This window comes from Macrobrachium rosenbergii, chromosome 47 (assembly GCF_040412425.1).
Source record: "Macrobrachium rosenbergii isolate ZJJX-2024 chromosome 47, ASM4041242v1, whole genome shotgun sequence".
Lineage (NCBI taxonomy): Eukaryota > Metazoa > Arthropoda > Malacostraca > Decapoda > Palaemonidae > Macrobrachium > Macrobrachium rosenbergii.
The window spans coordinates 41459719-41476585 of NC_089787.1; the positions used below are offsets into that span (position 1 = coordinate 41459719).

At 36.6% G+C, this 16867-nt stretch overlaps 1 protein-coding gene and 1 long non-coding RNA gene across 2 annotated transcripts in view; one reads left to right on the forward strand and one right to left on the reverse strand.

Annotated features, from left to right (window-relative positions):
- The window catches only part of LOC136830797 (uncharacterized), a 38944-nt gene extending 34725 nt beyond the window's left edge, over positions 1-4219 (forward strand). The window contains exon 3 of the long non-coding RNA XR_010850749.1: positions 2543-4219. This is a non-coding gene — a long non-coding RNA (uncharacterized lncRNA). The remainder of the gene's footprint in view (positions 1-2542) is intronic.
- LOC136830796 (uncharacterized) overlaps positions 1-13140 on the reverse strand; it is a 36344-nt gene extending 23204 nt beyond the window's left edge. Inside the window, exon 1 of the mRNA XM_067090718.1 lies at positions 12828-13140. Coding sequence (XP_066946819.1) covers positions 12828-12849 — 22 coding nt within the window. The 5' untranslated portion in view covers positions 12850-13140. The remainder of the gene's footprint in view (positions 1-12827) is intronic.
- Positions 13141-16867: the final 3727 nt, after the last annotated feature.

Sequence of the window (16867 nt, forward strand, 5' to 3'; positions counted from 1 at the left end):
GAACAGTAAACTGCTTCTGCCATCTTGTAGGTTTGAAGGTGGACAGAGATGGTTAACCATGAGGAAAATGCCTAAAGATTGGGATTTATAAGGCCTGAAAATTTATTATTATTATTATTATTATTATTATTATTATTATTATTATTATTATTATTATTATTATTATTATTATTATTATCATCATATATTTGTTCATGTATTTGTTTTTGCAGAGGTATTTGAATTTGTTCCTGTATTTTTCTGTTGACAATGCCGAAAGTATGGGTCTGTACACCACCCTGCCCTCTAAAACAGCGAGCACTCGGACCACCAACTCTTCAGTGATCCTTCTTGTGGTGCTTATATAATATATTTATATATATATATTTATATATATATATATAAAAAACATATATACCGGATAAATATTTCCGGTACATCGAGTCAGGCTTCAGGTGTTTGTTATTGAAGTTCTGTTTGGCTTAATGTCATTACTGCGCGAGATTCTCTGTAGATAGTTTTATCATGTTTTGAATTCAAGGTCCAGTCATAGAGTCGAGGCAGGATAAGGGTGACATTGATTGATAGGTGAGATTCCCTGTTATAATCATTTAATGGTAGTATGAATAGTAGCATGATTACAAGAGTTAATAATAGTAGCCATTTATATTTTGTACTCTTTGTTTGGTTCGTACAGATACTGTGCAGGATGGTAATAATAATAATAATAATAATAATAATAATAATAATATAATAATAATAATAATAATAATAATAATAATAATAATAATAATAATAATAATAATATAATAATAATAATAATAATAATAATAATAATAATAATAATAATAATAATAATAATAATAATAATGGTGGTGCACAAATTTTTCAGAGTTTAGATACTCGGTAGCAAATAAAATTCATTTTTGTGTACTTGTATGCCACGGTGATTTTTTATTTTGCCAGTTGTATTACGCTACAGGTACGCCATTGGGAATTTAATAATATATCATTCTGAATACATCATTCAGACATAATTACTTCATGGAAATTATACTGAAGGCAGGTTTTATCTCAAGTATTTATGAAATGAATGAAACTATGCTTTAGAAATTATGAGATACAGATTAACGTCATAGAAGAAATGGTCAGTATGTATATGTATGTATGTATGTATGTATGTATGTATGTATGTATGTATGTATGTATGTATGTGTGTGTGGAGGTGTTTTGGTTTTGTAGAGAGAACCGAAGTAGTGGTTGCGAGAAAGCACGTTCGTGGAATAATATCAGTAACTAGATAATGAAAGAGAAGCTAAATCATTGATCATGTGTAGTCACAAAAAAGAACTAGATTAAACAGCCACATCACGGGAAACCATGAAAATCTTCCAGGTAGCCAGGTGGAATAAGGGTAATTTGCAGCCAGACTATGAAGTACCCTGGAGGTGTATCTTTCTTACAACAGTTAAGAGATCGAAAGGAACTGCTTGTAAGTTCTCAGAGGCTATTCAGATGCACTGTTTTCCTTTTGTAAACTGTTTATTGTTGTATTAATTTTCGTTTTTAATACATTTATGCAATGTTTCTTAAACATGTAGATTCATAGTCCTTTAGTATCTCGGTCATTTCCTGAGTTGTTGGAGTCTCCTCTAGATTGTTTATGTTAGTTGATCTATTCTTATTCAGTTTCTCTTTTATTTGAATATCTTTATCAACACCTTTTTGTATTTCCATCAGATCACAATCATTTTATGGGCATTAAAACATTTTTTATTTTTCTGCTACTGGCACATTGCACATCGTTGTTATCCAACTCTTAGCTATTGCATATCGTCTCATTTGATTTCCTGAATATAGATCCTTGTTCTTATCGGCAAATGGCCCTGCTGTGTTTGTTCCCATGGTTTTAAAAGTGACCTTGGCATTCAGAACACTTTTACAAGGTGTTCGTCATTAATTTGGTTTTAAGCCCTGTCCACACTAACGGGCACTGCCCGACGGGCAAACACTGTTCCCATAACTCGTTCCACTATACTGACCGACCGAGTATGGAGCCAGAACGATACGATTGTTTGGTAAACTGCTTCAGAAGCGAGAGAAAATATGAACAGCTGGAAGTGCCCGTCGGGCATGCCTGCTAGTGTGGACAGGCCAGTAGCCAAGTATTGTAAAGTATTGATTATCATCAAATATATTGAAACTAAAAAATAAACAATAGCTAGAATATTGGGGCATAAGGATGTAAAAAATGGTTAACTGTGGCTCATCATTACCACAATGCTCGAGGAAAGCCCAGGTGTTAATCCTCAAAGGTTTTTTTCCTGTAAACACAGATGCTCCAAAGTTAAATTGCCCACTTATTTCGTTACGTAAGATTACAAGGGAGAACTAAATGTCGAAATTTACGATAAGATTAGTTACGATGACTACAATCCCTATAATTTGAAATGATTTTGTCGATACTTTTGACACTAACTAGAGGTTATTACGGGATGTGGGTTTAGGTCAGATGTAGTAGTCACACGTTGGTTTTACAGTCACACATTCGTTTCTTTTCCAGGTTCACGTTTGCAATGACAAGAAGATTTCATCTGTTTGTGGATAATTGATTAGCCAAATCAGAACTGATTCTACAGAACAAGGTGAGTTATTTCATTCTATTTAGTTGAAATATTTTGGCAGATTCGTCAGTTTCTGGGTACGAAGATCCAGTGCAAATTGTTCTCTGATGCACTATTTGAGAATACGAGTACATGTAACTCGGTTACATCGTGGCAATTTCATGAGATTGCCTTATGAAGCAACTTGTGTACGCATGTACATGATATAAGTTGGGGTTTTCTTCGGCTATTTTTGCGAGACTGCAAGATCGTAGTCCACTTCAAAGTCAAGGATTTTACCCAGTTAAGTGTTGCTTGATCAATCCAAGAAAGTAACAGACGGAAAATTAATCCTACACAGCTTATCTTGAAGGCACCTAGACGCAAAGTTGTTCGTAAACCAATAAAACGTGATGGAAATGGATGCCAATAAACAACGCCCAAAAGAGTTTCCAGCGTTTGACAGCGCTTTCAGAATTTGCTTTGGTGACATTAAAAATGCTAACTGGATTTCGTATAAATTCCGGTTATTAAAAATGATAATTGATAAAACCCCGCGCAAAAAATATGGGTCGAAAAGTTAAAATTGTCGTTAACCTTGGCTTTCTGGGTCTCATTGTGACTTACTCAATGTCAACCACCAAAGATTCCATGGATCTCTGGCAAGGTTCAGACTAAGGGCTCCCCTTTTTTCAGCTATGGTAAGAGGGTGACGACTCGAGGAGGTATTGTATTACCATTCCAGCCCAAGCATTAATTGAGGAGCCTTAAGTGACAAATGTTAGCAAAAAAGTCGGCCTTACAGTTCACTATTTCTACGAGTCATGTTTCACTTAACCTGAGATATGTTATATCGACGTGTTGTTTTACCTTTTATACTTTTTATACGACCTTGAATTTGAAGATTTGATATCATTAATGTTTTCGGGATTAGAAAGATATTTATGGTCGCTGTACCAGAATGAGAGTGTAATACCGAGTGGTTTTGAGAGAGGATATGGGGATTTTCTTTAGACAAACATTTTTTCCTGCTGTTTGCGGTTTCCTCTGTAGAGTTTCGTGTCCACTGAGGATTGTACGTGTTAGAAGTTGGCCGATTAACAACTTTAAACTGTTCGTAGCCTCTCATGTTTCAAATTCTTCATTGTTTGATGTTCCAGTTGCTTATTGGTGTATGTTATAAACATTTAATTCCCTTTGACGGAGCCTTAATATTTATAATTTTAATACGGTGGAATTCGTTATGAGTCCTGCAAACGTTGGATTAATAACCATATTTATCATTAAATTTAAGTTTTCTTTGGACTTGAGATTGTTTTTTATAAGTTAGTGTAATGTTGTAGTAAATACTTGAACACTTTCATAGCTATTACTGCTGTTGCTCTTGCTAAGGGTGTAACACTTTCATTCTTATTTATTTAGCTATTTAGCCATTAATATATTTGAAAAAAGGTTTTGGTTCTTTTTATTTGGCGTTTGTTAGTCCTTCATGATATTTATTTTATTGTAAGCCTTTTTCTTTGAAAGGAATTTACAGGTTGATGCCAAAAGTATCCTGAACTAATAATGTTATTCGGACACATACCGGATATATTCAAAAGTACGTCTTTTCAGATTATTATACAGTTCATTGGAGGGGTGGGTAGAGCTTTCGGCTAGCACGCTGTTGTCCCAGCGTTCGACTCTCCGAACGGCCAATGAAGAATTAAAGGAATTTATTTCTGGTGATAGAAATTCATTTCTCGTCATAATATGGTTTGGATTCCACAGTAAGCTGTAGGTCCCGTTGCTAGGTAACCAGTTGGTTCTTAGCCACGTAAAATAAATCTAATCCTTCGGGACAGCCCTAGGAGAGCTGTTAACCAGCTCAGTGGTCTGGTTAAACTAAGATATACTTAACTTTTTCAGATTATTATTATTATTATTATTATTATTATTATTATTATTATTATTATTATTATTATTCGGTAGATGAAACCTATTCATATGGAACTAGCCCACAAGGGCCATTGACTTGAAATTCAAGCTTCCAAAGAATATGGTGTTCATTAGGAAGAAGCAAGAGGAAGTAAAGGAAAATACAGAAAGAAGAGATATCAGTTATTGAAAAGGAAAAATAAATTAATAAATAGATAAACAGATAAAAAATCATTAAAATGCAAGAAGAATAGTATTAGGGTAGTGATGCATTGCATTTTCGCTTGAACTAATGAAGTTCCTATTCACGACATCCTCTGGGAGGCTGTTCCACAGTCCAACGGTGTGAGGAATAAAGAACCTCTGGGACTGAGAAGTTCGACAGCGAGGCACATTTACTGCGTATTGGTGCTTCTGCTGTTCAGCGAATCTGGTTGTTCTCGGCAGATAAAGGGGATCAGGGATCATTTGTGAATGTAAAAGATCTCTGTTGAAATACAACTTATTTAAAAGTGGCAAACAAGAGACCATCCGTCGATGGTCCAAATCATAACTGCTACCATTAGGAAACAAGCCTACCGCCACGAACCACTCTGTCTGAAAGAGATAAATGTACCCAATTGTTGGATATATCTCTAAATTTTTTTCTTCTTTCTACAAATTTGGTGATGTAGGCTGAAAATTATGGTCATCTTGATTGAAGTACACTATCTCATTCTATACTGTATATAGGCCCCCGCTTTTTACCTTTGTACCTGCCTATACTCTCTAGTTTAATCTGCACTTGACTTCGGCCCTATTCTGTGTATGTTACCGTGCGCTCATTCCAGTTTGTGGCAGTAGCTTTACCGTAACGATATGGCGCCTTCCATATTTGATATCGGCGTCACGTTGGCGAGGCCGTAGTGGTCGACGCTATGCTAATGATAAAGAAACTCGTTTTTAATCTCAGAGTTTAATAACTTGCTTTGAATTGGTGGTTGAACTCGTGTGTGTAAGCCTCGCTGTGACAAGATAAGATAAGACGCCCTGGTTGTTAGCTTCGTGCTACGAATCAGTAAGCTCATGTTTCTCTTTGTCATATTAATGCTTTTCATATAAAGTTGTGGACTGATCTTTCAGAAGTGGCTCATCGGTTTACTTTCTGGGAGCTTTTCCGAAGGATGGATGAGGGGGGGGGGATTAAACTGGTTCATATATTCGATAATAAATAGAGTAGAAAAAAGTTAGGACAGTTGCAAGATTTCTCCTTTAGGGTCTTGTAAGGTCTAGTTCTTTCGCATTATGGATCTTGAAAGGCTCAGTCTCATCGAATTTTGTGTTCATTTAGCTCCATATGTACGTACTGTGATTGGTTTGTAAGTGGTTGGCTAAGTGATTTTCACATTCCTTGGAAACTGGCTATTTTTCAGACTTCGGCTTGTTTTGAATTCTTTCGAGGATATGGCTAAATGGGCACGTTTCCTGGCATCTTTGCGCATATAGTCGCCCTAGTAGTCACACGAGAGTCATTATGTTGTTGAAGGAAGTGGAAAATATCAGTCGCGGAAGTCTGGTAGTCACATGCGCGAACAAGAGTTACTGTTTTTGCCAGCAATATTGGTTTACCGGGTGTAAATTTTGACGCGAAGTAGTGTACTGGGAATTGTCAGAAACTCCGTTATATGACAATGCATTTGGATAATTTTCTTAAAGAAGAACGAGGGATTTTTCACTGAACGCTTCAGTCCAAGGTTGAGTGGGTTAGCGACCGACCACTTATATTTCTGTAAAAGTGTAAAACTTGCAAAAATACATATGTTTTAGCGTAAGTTTCATAAAGTACCACAAATTCACTTATTTTCTTCTGTTGGAAAGAATTGAGACACGAGTTTTACCACGGTGCTTCTCTTTTTGGGGCAAAAATTCTATATGAGCCCTTCAACAGTTTTTGTGAGGTATGAGTGGTTAGTTTGGGGTCCATGAAACTTTTTCCTCTTAGGTAGGCGTAGATTAATTTTCTCATTAATTTCTGTTACAGGAAGTGAATCCATAAAGGCCCAGCCTTTATTTTATGTAAACTTTAGACATCTAATTGTATAAGGTTGTCATCTTAACCTCCGTTTTTCTGTGCAAGGCTAGCAGTGTACCACCTAACTTATGGTAACTATGCCATTTATTTTTAGAGGCGCAATTAAATCGTTACTTGAATTCTTCATATCCTAATGACTCACAGCGTATGTTGTAGATGGTACTGATGTCTTTAAGGTTTAATGTACTGTATATTTGTTTTCTGACCAAGAGAAATCGTCTTTATGTAGTGGGCTTTCAGTAGACTTCCTGTGTGATCCCACAACGCTGAAGCCCCTTGCAGGACCCCTAACTTTTATTTGGCATATGCACACGTATGCAGAGGCAATAGAAGAATTTTGCGGCGTACCCCCTATTAATTGTTAAATTTACACTATCATATCTCAAAAGTAAGAGTAATTTGTGACAAAGAACATTACATGTCTCAGACTTTTGAAGTGCCTCCTGAGACATTATTGTAGCGTAATGTTAGTGTCTGTAACAGCAAGAACAGGAAGTGATAGCACAGTCCTGTTTCCACAAGAATTAAGACGAATAACTTATTTTTAGTGGCCTGCCGCGTGCTGTGTTTCATGTAATCATGAAAATAACCGTGTAAACTTAGGGAGACAGGAACACTTAGATTAGCATTATCATGTTTTTCACACATTGCAGGATTATAGTCATAAAACGAAAGCACTGATAAACAATGTGAGTTTGGTCTGCTTTTCAACGGACTAAATTTGACATACAAAATCCGTAAGGATCATACCACAAGGTTACTCTAGTTTTCCTTGGTCACGTCTCCACAATAGTCGTAACGTGAGTTCTTTTTTCGTGCTTTCATTTGATAGCATAAGTCAAAGTGATTATCTCCGGCGTTGCCGTGGCCCTATTTTTGGCAAAGACAAGAAATGAAGAAATTAGGAATTTCCTGATAAGCTAAAAGTGTGCGTTCACTTATCCGTATGTATGTCCGCCTTTCGTCATACCATCGGCGTTAGTCACTAATTTTCAAGAACCTCTCGTGTTTAGCTTCCTTGGAATCTTTAATCATTGTGTTAGTTCATACTTCCGGCGATGATTCTGTAGTTTTGAAATGCAAACCTAATCACTGCATGAATCTGCAAACCTTGACTTCGATATGAAACACTATTGATGCGAAGTTAATTTATAAACCATTTAGGTATCTTTTCAAGACGAATAAGATTAATTGTTCGCGTATTGATTCACAAAATCGAGTAACTAATAGTTTTTGCTCTTTTCTGTAATGTAGATAAAAGATTCAACTTTTTCTTTACTGCCATTAATCCTCGTTCGTGTTTCTAGAAAGTTGTTTAAACAAAGTGCAGTATTTTTTATTAATGGGCCAGTCGGATGAAATTATGGTGTATCCACACTGTAATATATCTCAGACCTTAATGTATAAATGCCATTAATTGATATTTCCACATTTATTTTCCTCATAGGCAGTGAACGAAAGTTTTCGTGGGCTTGCCGGGTTAGAATAGAGTATTGGAAATGCTTCCCAATATAAACTATTTTGTTTTTCCTATTTTAGTTGCTGTTCTGTTTTTAGTCCAAGAAACGTAGAAATTAAAAAGGAAGCAGAAGCCGTATTAGAAATTAAAAAGGAAACAGAAGCCGTATTAGAAATTAAAAAGGAAACAGAAGCCGTATTAGAAATTAAAAAGGAAACAGAAGCCGTATTAGAAATTAAAAAGGAAACAGAAGCCGTATTAGAAATTAAAAAAAAAGGCCGTATTAAAATTAAAAGGAAACAGAAGCCGTATTAGAAATTAAAAAGGAAACAGAAGCCGTATTAGAAATTAAAAAGGAAACAGAAGCCGTATTAGAAATTAAAAAGGAAACAGAAGCCGTATTAGAAATTAAAAAGGAAACAGAAGCCGTATTAGAAATTAAAAAGGAAACAGAAGCCGTACAAATAAACCTTATGCCATATCAATTAAGTTTTATGGCTAAAACCTGTTTGTTGTAATACATAAGTGCCCTGTGAAGGTTATAATTCAAAATAAACCTATTGGTTTAAAAAAAAAAATTTTTAATGGCTCTTATACCGCATCAAAATTTCAAGTAGTCTTTTTATTGTTTTTTATTATTTTGATATGAAGCTGAGGTGTCCATCCGTTTATTTAAACAAATGAGTATATTTTATTCTGATATTTTGCAGAGAAGAGGAGATGGTACGTTATAAAGCAATTCTTCTTATTCGAAAGCTAACAGATAACAGTTCTGCTGTCACTTGTAGAAAGAATTTCTGGTAGAGTTGCATAGGTTTTTAAGAAAATATGAAATTATTTGGTTCGAAGCCACCGAACTAGCCGATGTTCTGTACTGAAGGAGAGCCGAAGGAAAGCGTTATAGAGATCAGAAAAGTAAAAAATTTGTTGCAGCAAAATAGGTTCTCCTTTAAAGAGTAAGTACCGAGGGGCACCACCTAGAACAAAAATCAGCTCGTACGTGATTTATGGTGTTGAAGCCTCATGTACCCAATTCCCTTCTAGTATTGATGGGGGCCACCTTCCAGTGTAACCCAGCCCTGTATGGATATCGTGTATTCTGTCAATATAGTACCCGCCTATCCAAGTTAGAATAATGTCTATAATGTGTTACGACTCATCATACTGTCAAGTTATTTAAAAGATTTTCTGTACATAATACATCTAACTATCGTTGTCAACACGATACTAGCAACAGATGCTTTCAAGTTATCTGAGCTCTTTGGATGTTGGTTTTGGAGCCTTCAAATATGCAGCCCCAAGGAACTTCCATTTGGTATTAGCACTGAAGGTATCAAGTCTATAAAGAAAGAAAAAAAAAACTTACTTTCTGAGTGTCAAGATAGTGTGGATTTGAATATTGGTATGAAATACGCCTTATAGTTCTTCAAGTGTCTGCATAGGTTTGTTTACGACAGATAACTGTTTTTCCTGCAGGACACCATTGGTGGAGTACTGTCAGACAAGTCTACTTTCAATAAGTCTAAAAAAATAAAAAAATAGAAAAAATAGAAGTGCTTTATTTCTTAAGGCATTTTAGCAGATAACCGAATTATATTTCTAGTAACGAATAACTACGTTGGAAATCTCCTGCTTTACAGATTTCATAACTACGACTGAGTTACAACCCCACCTCCTTTCATACATGTATCGTAAAATTAAGGCGGTTGTACCGTTTGCAGTTAAACTACGGCATTTTTTTTTTAGCCACAGCGCGAGAGCGACGTCGGACATACTTTTGAAATCGGCTGAAATTTTACGTTATTCGTTTTTTATTAATAGGCAGTTTATTCTTTTTAGCCACCTTTTCTTGCACGTTCCAAAATGCGTACCCGCTCACACCACCACGCTTTCCTAGGCGGCCCTTGTTTTCGCACCTCGAGTACATTGCTGGCCTTAGATAGGAAAATTAGAACAAGCTTCTCAAAATATTTGCAGGTGAATGCACCTATGACAGATGCATTTGCCATGTTAAGGTCCTAATTCAGTTTCGTTAGATACTGGACCTCGAGAAAGAGAATCGTTTCCCGCGAAGCCTTTACGCTTCAAACATACACGGTGATGAGTATATATTACGTTTCTGCATTGGAATCTTTAATGTGCTGTAGTAGGATGCATAAAAACTCATACATTCTATTATAGCTATAGTATTAGTTTCAGATACTTCAGTATTGTGAATAGAATCCAATTCTATTATTTTCAAATACGCTTTTGATCCGTGGAAATAGAAACTTGTCGCTAAGAAGTCTGACACTTCGTTCTTGTTTGTAGCGTATATTTGGCATAAAACCTTGCCAACTCGCGGGAGAAGCTTTCATCGTTAAACATTTATAAGCGCTGATTCACTAATTCCGTAATTAAATTATTTCGACAAATGTCATAGTTATATCATTCTTAGAATGGTATATTTCAAGGTAAAATCATACTTAGGGCAAAATTTTAGTTTGGAAAAAAGCTCTCTATCACGAGAGTTCATAAATGTTCTAAAGGGTCCACAATAATATAACTGTTAAGGCTCGTGTAAAACCTTAAAACTGTTATATTATTGTGGACCCTTTAGAACAAAATTTTAATTCTTTCGAAATATATTTATTGAAGCATACCAGACTTTAAGAACGCAAGTCATCACCACGTTGCGTATAAACACAAAGATTGGGTAAAAATGAAATGGAGTTGTGGGACCATAGTTGGGCAAAATGAAACTAAAAAAAAAAAAAAATTTTACCTGATTACCCTGTCCATGATCAGGACTGTTCCAAGATGTAGGAAGTAACTTAGAAGTTAGTGTAATGTAACGCGTGCATTTATTGGATGACTAAAAATTCCGATAAAAATTTTTTCTGCTTAGCTAAGCGTTACCGCGGTGGCTAGTACTCTGTCATTATGGTTTCCTACCGAGATGGGGAATTTGAATGCTATCGAGGGGGCTTCTTCAGAAATATCGGCACACACGGATCACAGTCTAGCAACCTTTTTAGGCATTCATCAAATTTCTTAGTCGCGGGAACGTAAAAACAAAATGCTTTATCTTCAGGAATTATGCAGAACACACACACACACACACACACACACACACACACACACACACACACAGGAACAGAAGTTATTCACGACACAGTGATAAACAAGTAAATAATGAACCGAAGTTTCTTCGGCGCAGTCGAGTTTTCTGTACAGCGTATAATGCTGTATGAAACTTTCAGCCACGGTCCGGTAGTGGCCTCACCCACGGCCCATGAAACTTAGCCATGGTCTGGTGGTGGCCTATGTTGGTACATATAGCGGTGCCAGAAGTACGATTATGGCTTACTTTAACCGTAAATAAAATAAAAACTACTGAGGCTATAGGGCTATAATCTGGTGTGTTTGAAGGTGGATGATTAACATACCAATTTGCAGCCCTGTAGCCTTAGTAGTTTATAAGATCTGAGGGCGGACAGAAAAAGTGCGGACAGACAGACAAAGCCATCGCAATAGTTTTCTTTTACAGAAAACTAAAAGTTGAAGGCAAGCAAAATAATCAGACTTCAAACCGGAATTCCTAATTATATCAAGAAAGAATGTGCGCATACCCATAAATTTGTTTGTTGAGCGCATATTAACAAATTGCGTGTATCGTTTCATTCGTAGCTTCAGTACCTGAAGCTGAGTCCGTCATTCCAATATCTCTAATTGTCATAACGTCGGTTCCCTTATTCCTTGTGCATTTTAGGTAATGTAAGTATGTATTGTGTGTTTTATGTATTGATTGTATGTGAAGTACGTCAGTATATTTTGTCTATAGAGTACCATTAGATCGAGCGAGACCTAACAGAACCCAAATAGAGGTAGCCTCCGACCGTCCAGTGAAGAACAAGAGGAATTTGTTTCTGGTGATAGAAATTCATTTCTCGCTATAATGTGGTTCGGATTCCACAATAAGCTGTAGGTCCCGTTGCTAGGTAACCAATTGGTTCATAGCCACGTAAAAATAAATCTAATCCTTTGGGGCCAGCCCTAGGAGAGCTGTTAATCAGCCCAGTGGTCTGGTTAAACTAAGATATACTTGCCTGAAAATACTTGAATGCTAGGAAAAGCTATCCAGTGTCTGCGAACTGAAGGGGGTAACATTTATACTGATTGCATAAAGTTGAAAGAATATATGCAGCAATGCACAGCCCCTGAAGTTTTTTAAATTACAGTTTTTATTCGAAGGATAGCTTGTTCGTCAGTGATTTTTTATCTGCCTTCTTGCTAATACGTGTAATTTTATGTTCGATTTTCAAGTGTGTATGTCAGCTTCTTTGTTCTTTTAAAGCCCTTTGTAACCCTTACCGTATCGTTGACACAAGGCTCCTCAGAGATTTAAATATTTGATAAGCGCCATTTTGTCGTTAGTGGCGGTAGCCTCGTCTAACATCAACATTTAGAATTGCAGACGTTACCATATTCTCATTGTGTCGTTGTTAGTCTCATAAAACTTCAGCCGTTTTTATATACGTTTCATACTCTGGTTTTCAGGCTCTGGCAGAACACCAGAGAAATTCGAAGTTCAAAGTAATAAATAGTTAGCACTTAAAACGTTAAGCAAACCATTTTGGAAAAGATTAATTAAACTTTAGCCATTTTAGAAGATTCATTAAGCTACAAGTTGCCAAGTTCAGGCGGTCGAGGACACTCGCGTGGAAATTAGCGACATGGAAAAGTAACATTAGAGGTAATGTGAGCACTGTTAAGTAAAATAAAATGCACCAGTTTTAAAATTAACATTTCTACTTACTCCTGTTCATTGGGTCCTCCATGGCTGGCTAGGTGTTTCTTGGATTGGTTACTGCCGAGCCGAACCTCCTTGTTTGGCAGTTGACGAGTTGTGTGAGCCGGGAGCACGCTTTGTCTTGGAGAGTTTATCAGCGCTGGTTTGAAACCTCCCTGTCAGTCTGGTATGCCTCAGAAAGTTTGAGTTCGGTGTTCTTCGTGTCGTTGGGCGGCAAATATCTGTTGATGTAGAGAATATATTCCTCTTGATACTGTGCAGGTGTCTCTGTGGCGATCAAAAACGAACTGCTCCCACGCTGGCAGTCTTTGTTATCGGCAGTCTGTTCTTGTGTGCGACCTCCTTTTATCAAACGCTTCACACAAGATAAGATACTGAGCAAACGGAATTTTGACTCATACACATTAGATAAGAACAGGTTACAGGTAGTAGAGTTTGTCAGCGACATACATTTGTCTTGTTTTATATAGCTACGTATCTCTCCTTTTCTGTAATGTAAACTACATAAGGAAGACAAACACCTGAAGTTGAACCTGACCAAATATATTGTATATGTATTAAACTTTTTAATATGTATTGTAAAAGGGCATGTGGTATGTTGTGTGTCACGAGATCCCAGTTTGTCAGGAACGACGACGTTTAGCATAGAGCCAGTATTGCGACATCATTTTGGGGCTGACATGACCTGTCACAAATATTAATTTTTTCAGATTGTTGTTGTTCCTTTTAGAAAAACCAACTGTCACTTTGGAATAGTGTTTTTTCAAGTTGGACATCTGTCTTTTTTGAGACTCGCTTAAAATAACAAAAGAGCACATCCACAACGAACAAAATATTGCTTGCACCAGAATATGAAGGGAATATCTAGAATTTTTTTTTTCAAAGCATGCGTGTAGTGTGTAATATGGATTGCTTGGACGCAATGCATGAAGGAATGATTTACCTACAGTATGAAAGTTTAGTGAAATGTCACTATCATAATTAGGTTAATTGAGGTTTTGTAATTTTTAATATAGTCGCTAACCTATAATTGGCAGAAGATTGTTAGTGTGCGAATGTAATTGCTAAACAGTTAGTCCAAACGCCCTTGTTTTTGTCATACCTCGCTTAATTTCAAGATTGTAGTCTTTTTATGCTTCTTTAACTACTCATATCCCTTCTAATGCATATGCTAGATCAGGTATAGAACTGAAAATAGAAGGAAAATTATAGTTTAGCAACTTGGTAGTCTGAGTTTAGTGCACTAGAAGAAAAAGGAAATGTAGTGTATTAGTTTGGTCTCATTTGTAAGTCAAGGGACACTAACAATAAATTTACCAAAGGTAAAAAATTGTCTTTGACATTATCCCCCCGAACTTGAATTGCGTTCTGTGTATGGTTAATCCTTCCAATATTCCCATAAAATTTGAAGCTCATAGCTACTTAGTTTCAGAAGTTCTCAAGCTTTCTTTGAAGAGTGTAAATGTCAGTAATGTAGAAACAAACGACTTGTCATCCAGTCTTGAGAGATGACGGTAGCAATGTGTAAACAGAGGTGTGTGGCTGTTTCTTAAGTAAACCTGAGAGAAACTGTGTGCAGATCTTTTTCAGTGTGACAGCGGTAGTATTGAAAGAAATGTTTTGATTTTTTTTTTTTTTTTTTTTTTTATTAACGGTGGCAGCACTAAGATGAAAACTGACGGTGTTCAAGTCGGTGCTACTTTGGCTTGTTAACTACTGGTCACCTACTCCGAGGTGCTAGTACTAAACATGGCGTAAGCTCCTTGGGACGCCGTATTTAGTAGTAGTCCCTCGGGGATCCAAGTATTGTATACACCCATTTCTATATTGGTGTGGTCGACAAATTGTATTATTAAACGATATCTTCGTGCGGCTGTCTACTTAACATTTACCATACTGTGTTTAGTACTAGCACCTCGGAGCAGTTGACACTTAGATAACAGGCCGAAGTAGCACCATCAAGTCTTTAGTACGGACATCAGTAATCCGTAACCAAAAAGTGTGTTGGTCTCTTAGGCGGGCTACACACTATCCAACATGCTTGTCCAACAAGGTGTTTGATCCAACAATTTGAGTGTGTGTGGTCAGGTAGGAAGGTTTGACAAGCAGTTCGATACTCGATGGTCAAACAGCCTGTCTGTCCAGCATGTTTGATGAGTTTGTGGCGATGTTTGATCAAACATTCTCAGTTGAAAGACGACAGCCATGGCATCAACACCACCTGAGGGCCAGGAATTCTGGCTAGATTTCATTGAACACTACATTATGGAAAATCAGAAGTGAGGATTATAAAAATAGAAACCTCAAAGCAAATTGCTACAAACAGTTGGTTGAAAAGTTGAAGGAGCATATACCAACTGCAACGAAGGACATAGTAAGCAAGAAAATTAACACTATAGGAGGGAACTCAAAAAAGTTATTAAATTTCAAGTCTTCGAATGAGTCTCCTGTTGCAAGGAAGCGAAGTGTACTTGTTAGTCGTCCACTTGCTGGTATAGCATCCCGAAGTTTAGTGTTTCTCTTCTCAATTAGGGGTCCAGCCATTGTCAATAGATTCATGAAGGTATCATGGTCCATTCTGAGGAAAATCTTATAGTCCTGGGGTGATGTTATCACCTCTTTCAACAGGCAGTCATGAGACAGTTTACTTTTTTTCTTGTACCACTCCTTCATCCATACTCTTTAGTTTAATAGGCTTTTCAGTGGCTATAGCAGGCTTTCTTATGGCTCATGTTGCATGGACGTTGTCGGCAGGCATACTGACGTTTGATCAAACATCCGTTTCAATCTATGGCGATGTTTGAACAAACACGCTGGACAAGCATGTTGATAGTGTGTACCCCGCCTTAGAAGTTATGGCAGTGCCACCAAAATTAAGTTATACAGAAAGCAACTGCTTGCGGACTTTTGTTATATTTGTAATGGTGGCAGCTGGTATACCAAAATAACCGGGAGTCGGCGCGGTGTGTGTGTAGTATTAAGATCACGTGTTGAAGCTGTTAATTCTAAGGGATTTGTAGAGTTAGATAGCTTGAGGTAAAATAACGTTGCACGTTCCACATGTGTGAGATCAACAAAATACAATAGAAATGCAGATAAGAGCGGAATAACAGTGTGCGACGATTCTTTCAAGAGGAACTTTCTCTTTTAATTAGGTCTCAGTATGATAAATATAAAAGTGTGGTCTGCACTGCAGGAAGCATGTGTGGTATACCCCATTCTTTTTGGAGGAGAGAGAAATCATCAAAATTTTGAGAAGTTCAGAATTGAAACACTTTCAAATGAAAACATATATTATCCACCGTAATTAAAACTCTATATCGATCATCATACCCGAGTTTATAGAAACTTAAATGTTTCAAGAAAGTGGTCTTAAAGGTGAGCAGTTAAGGGTTTGAAGTATATATTAATAGAATAATTTGTAATGAATATGAGACGTCTTGGGAATCGATGATAGAAACCCAACTCAAGGGAAACAATAAAGGTCAAACCTTGGGAAATATCGTATAGTTTATTTCTCGTACATTGAATCAAATTTTGTAAAGGCACGATAGATATCGATGACCCAAGTGAAGAAGTAACTTAATTTTGAAATTTTTTTGCTGTAAGGTGTAGGCATCCAACCAGATACCACTTGAAAACATGATTTTCTTTAGTTCATAACTAAAACAGAATGGACATTTTTGCTACCCGAATGCCTGACAGTTAAAGACAGCTATGCAGCATGTACTGTAGCTGCTTTAAGGAATGGTCGAGTGTACCAATATTACTTTCCGGTTTATGATCTTGTGCAGCAGTTAGGGTTTCCTTTGGTAATTTTAATTATGCTTACAATTAAAAATTGATAGAAGGAAGATACCTCTGTAATGGGAAGATTTGTTTTAATAGTAAGGAAGGCCCAAATTTCTAAACCTGAACTAAGGTACTTGCACTTGCCACTTTTTACCAGTCTTGTAGGTTCAGTATAAGTTGAAGATAGTATTTTAAAGTTAAACAGTGAACATAAATTGCATTTAATATTTTTCTTACATGGCCTGACAACATTT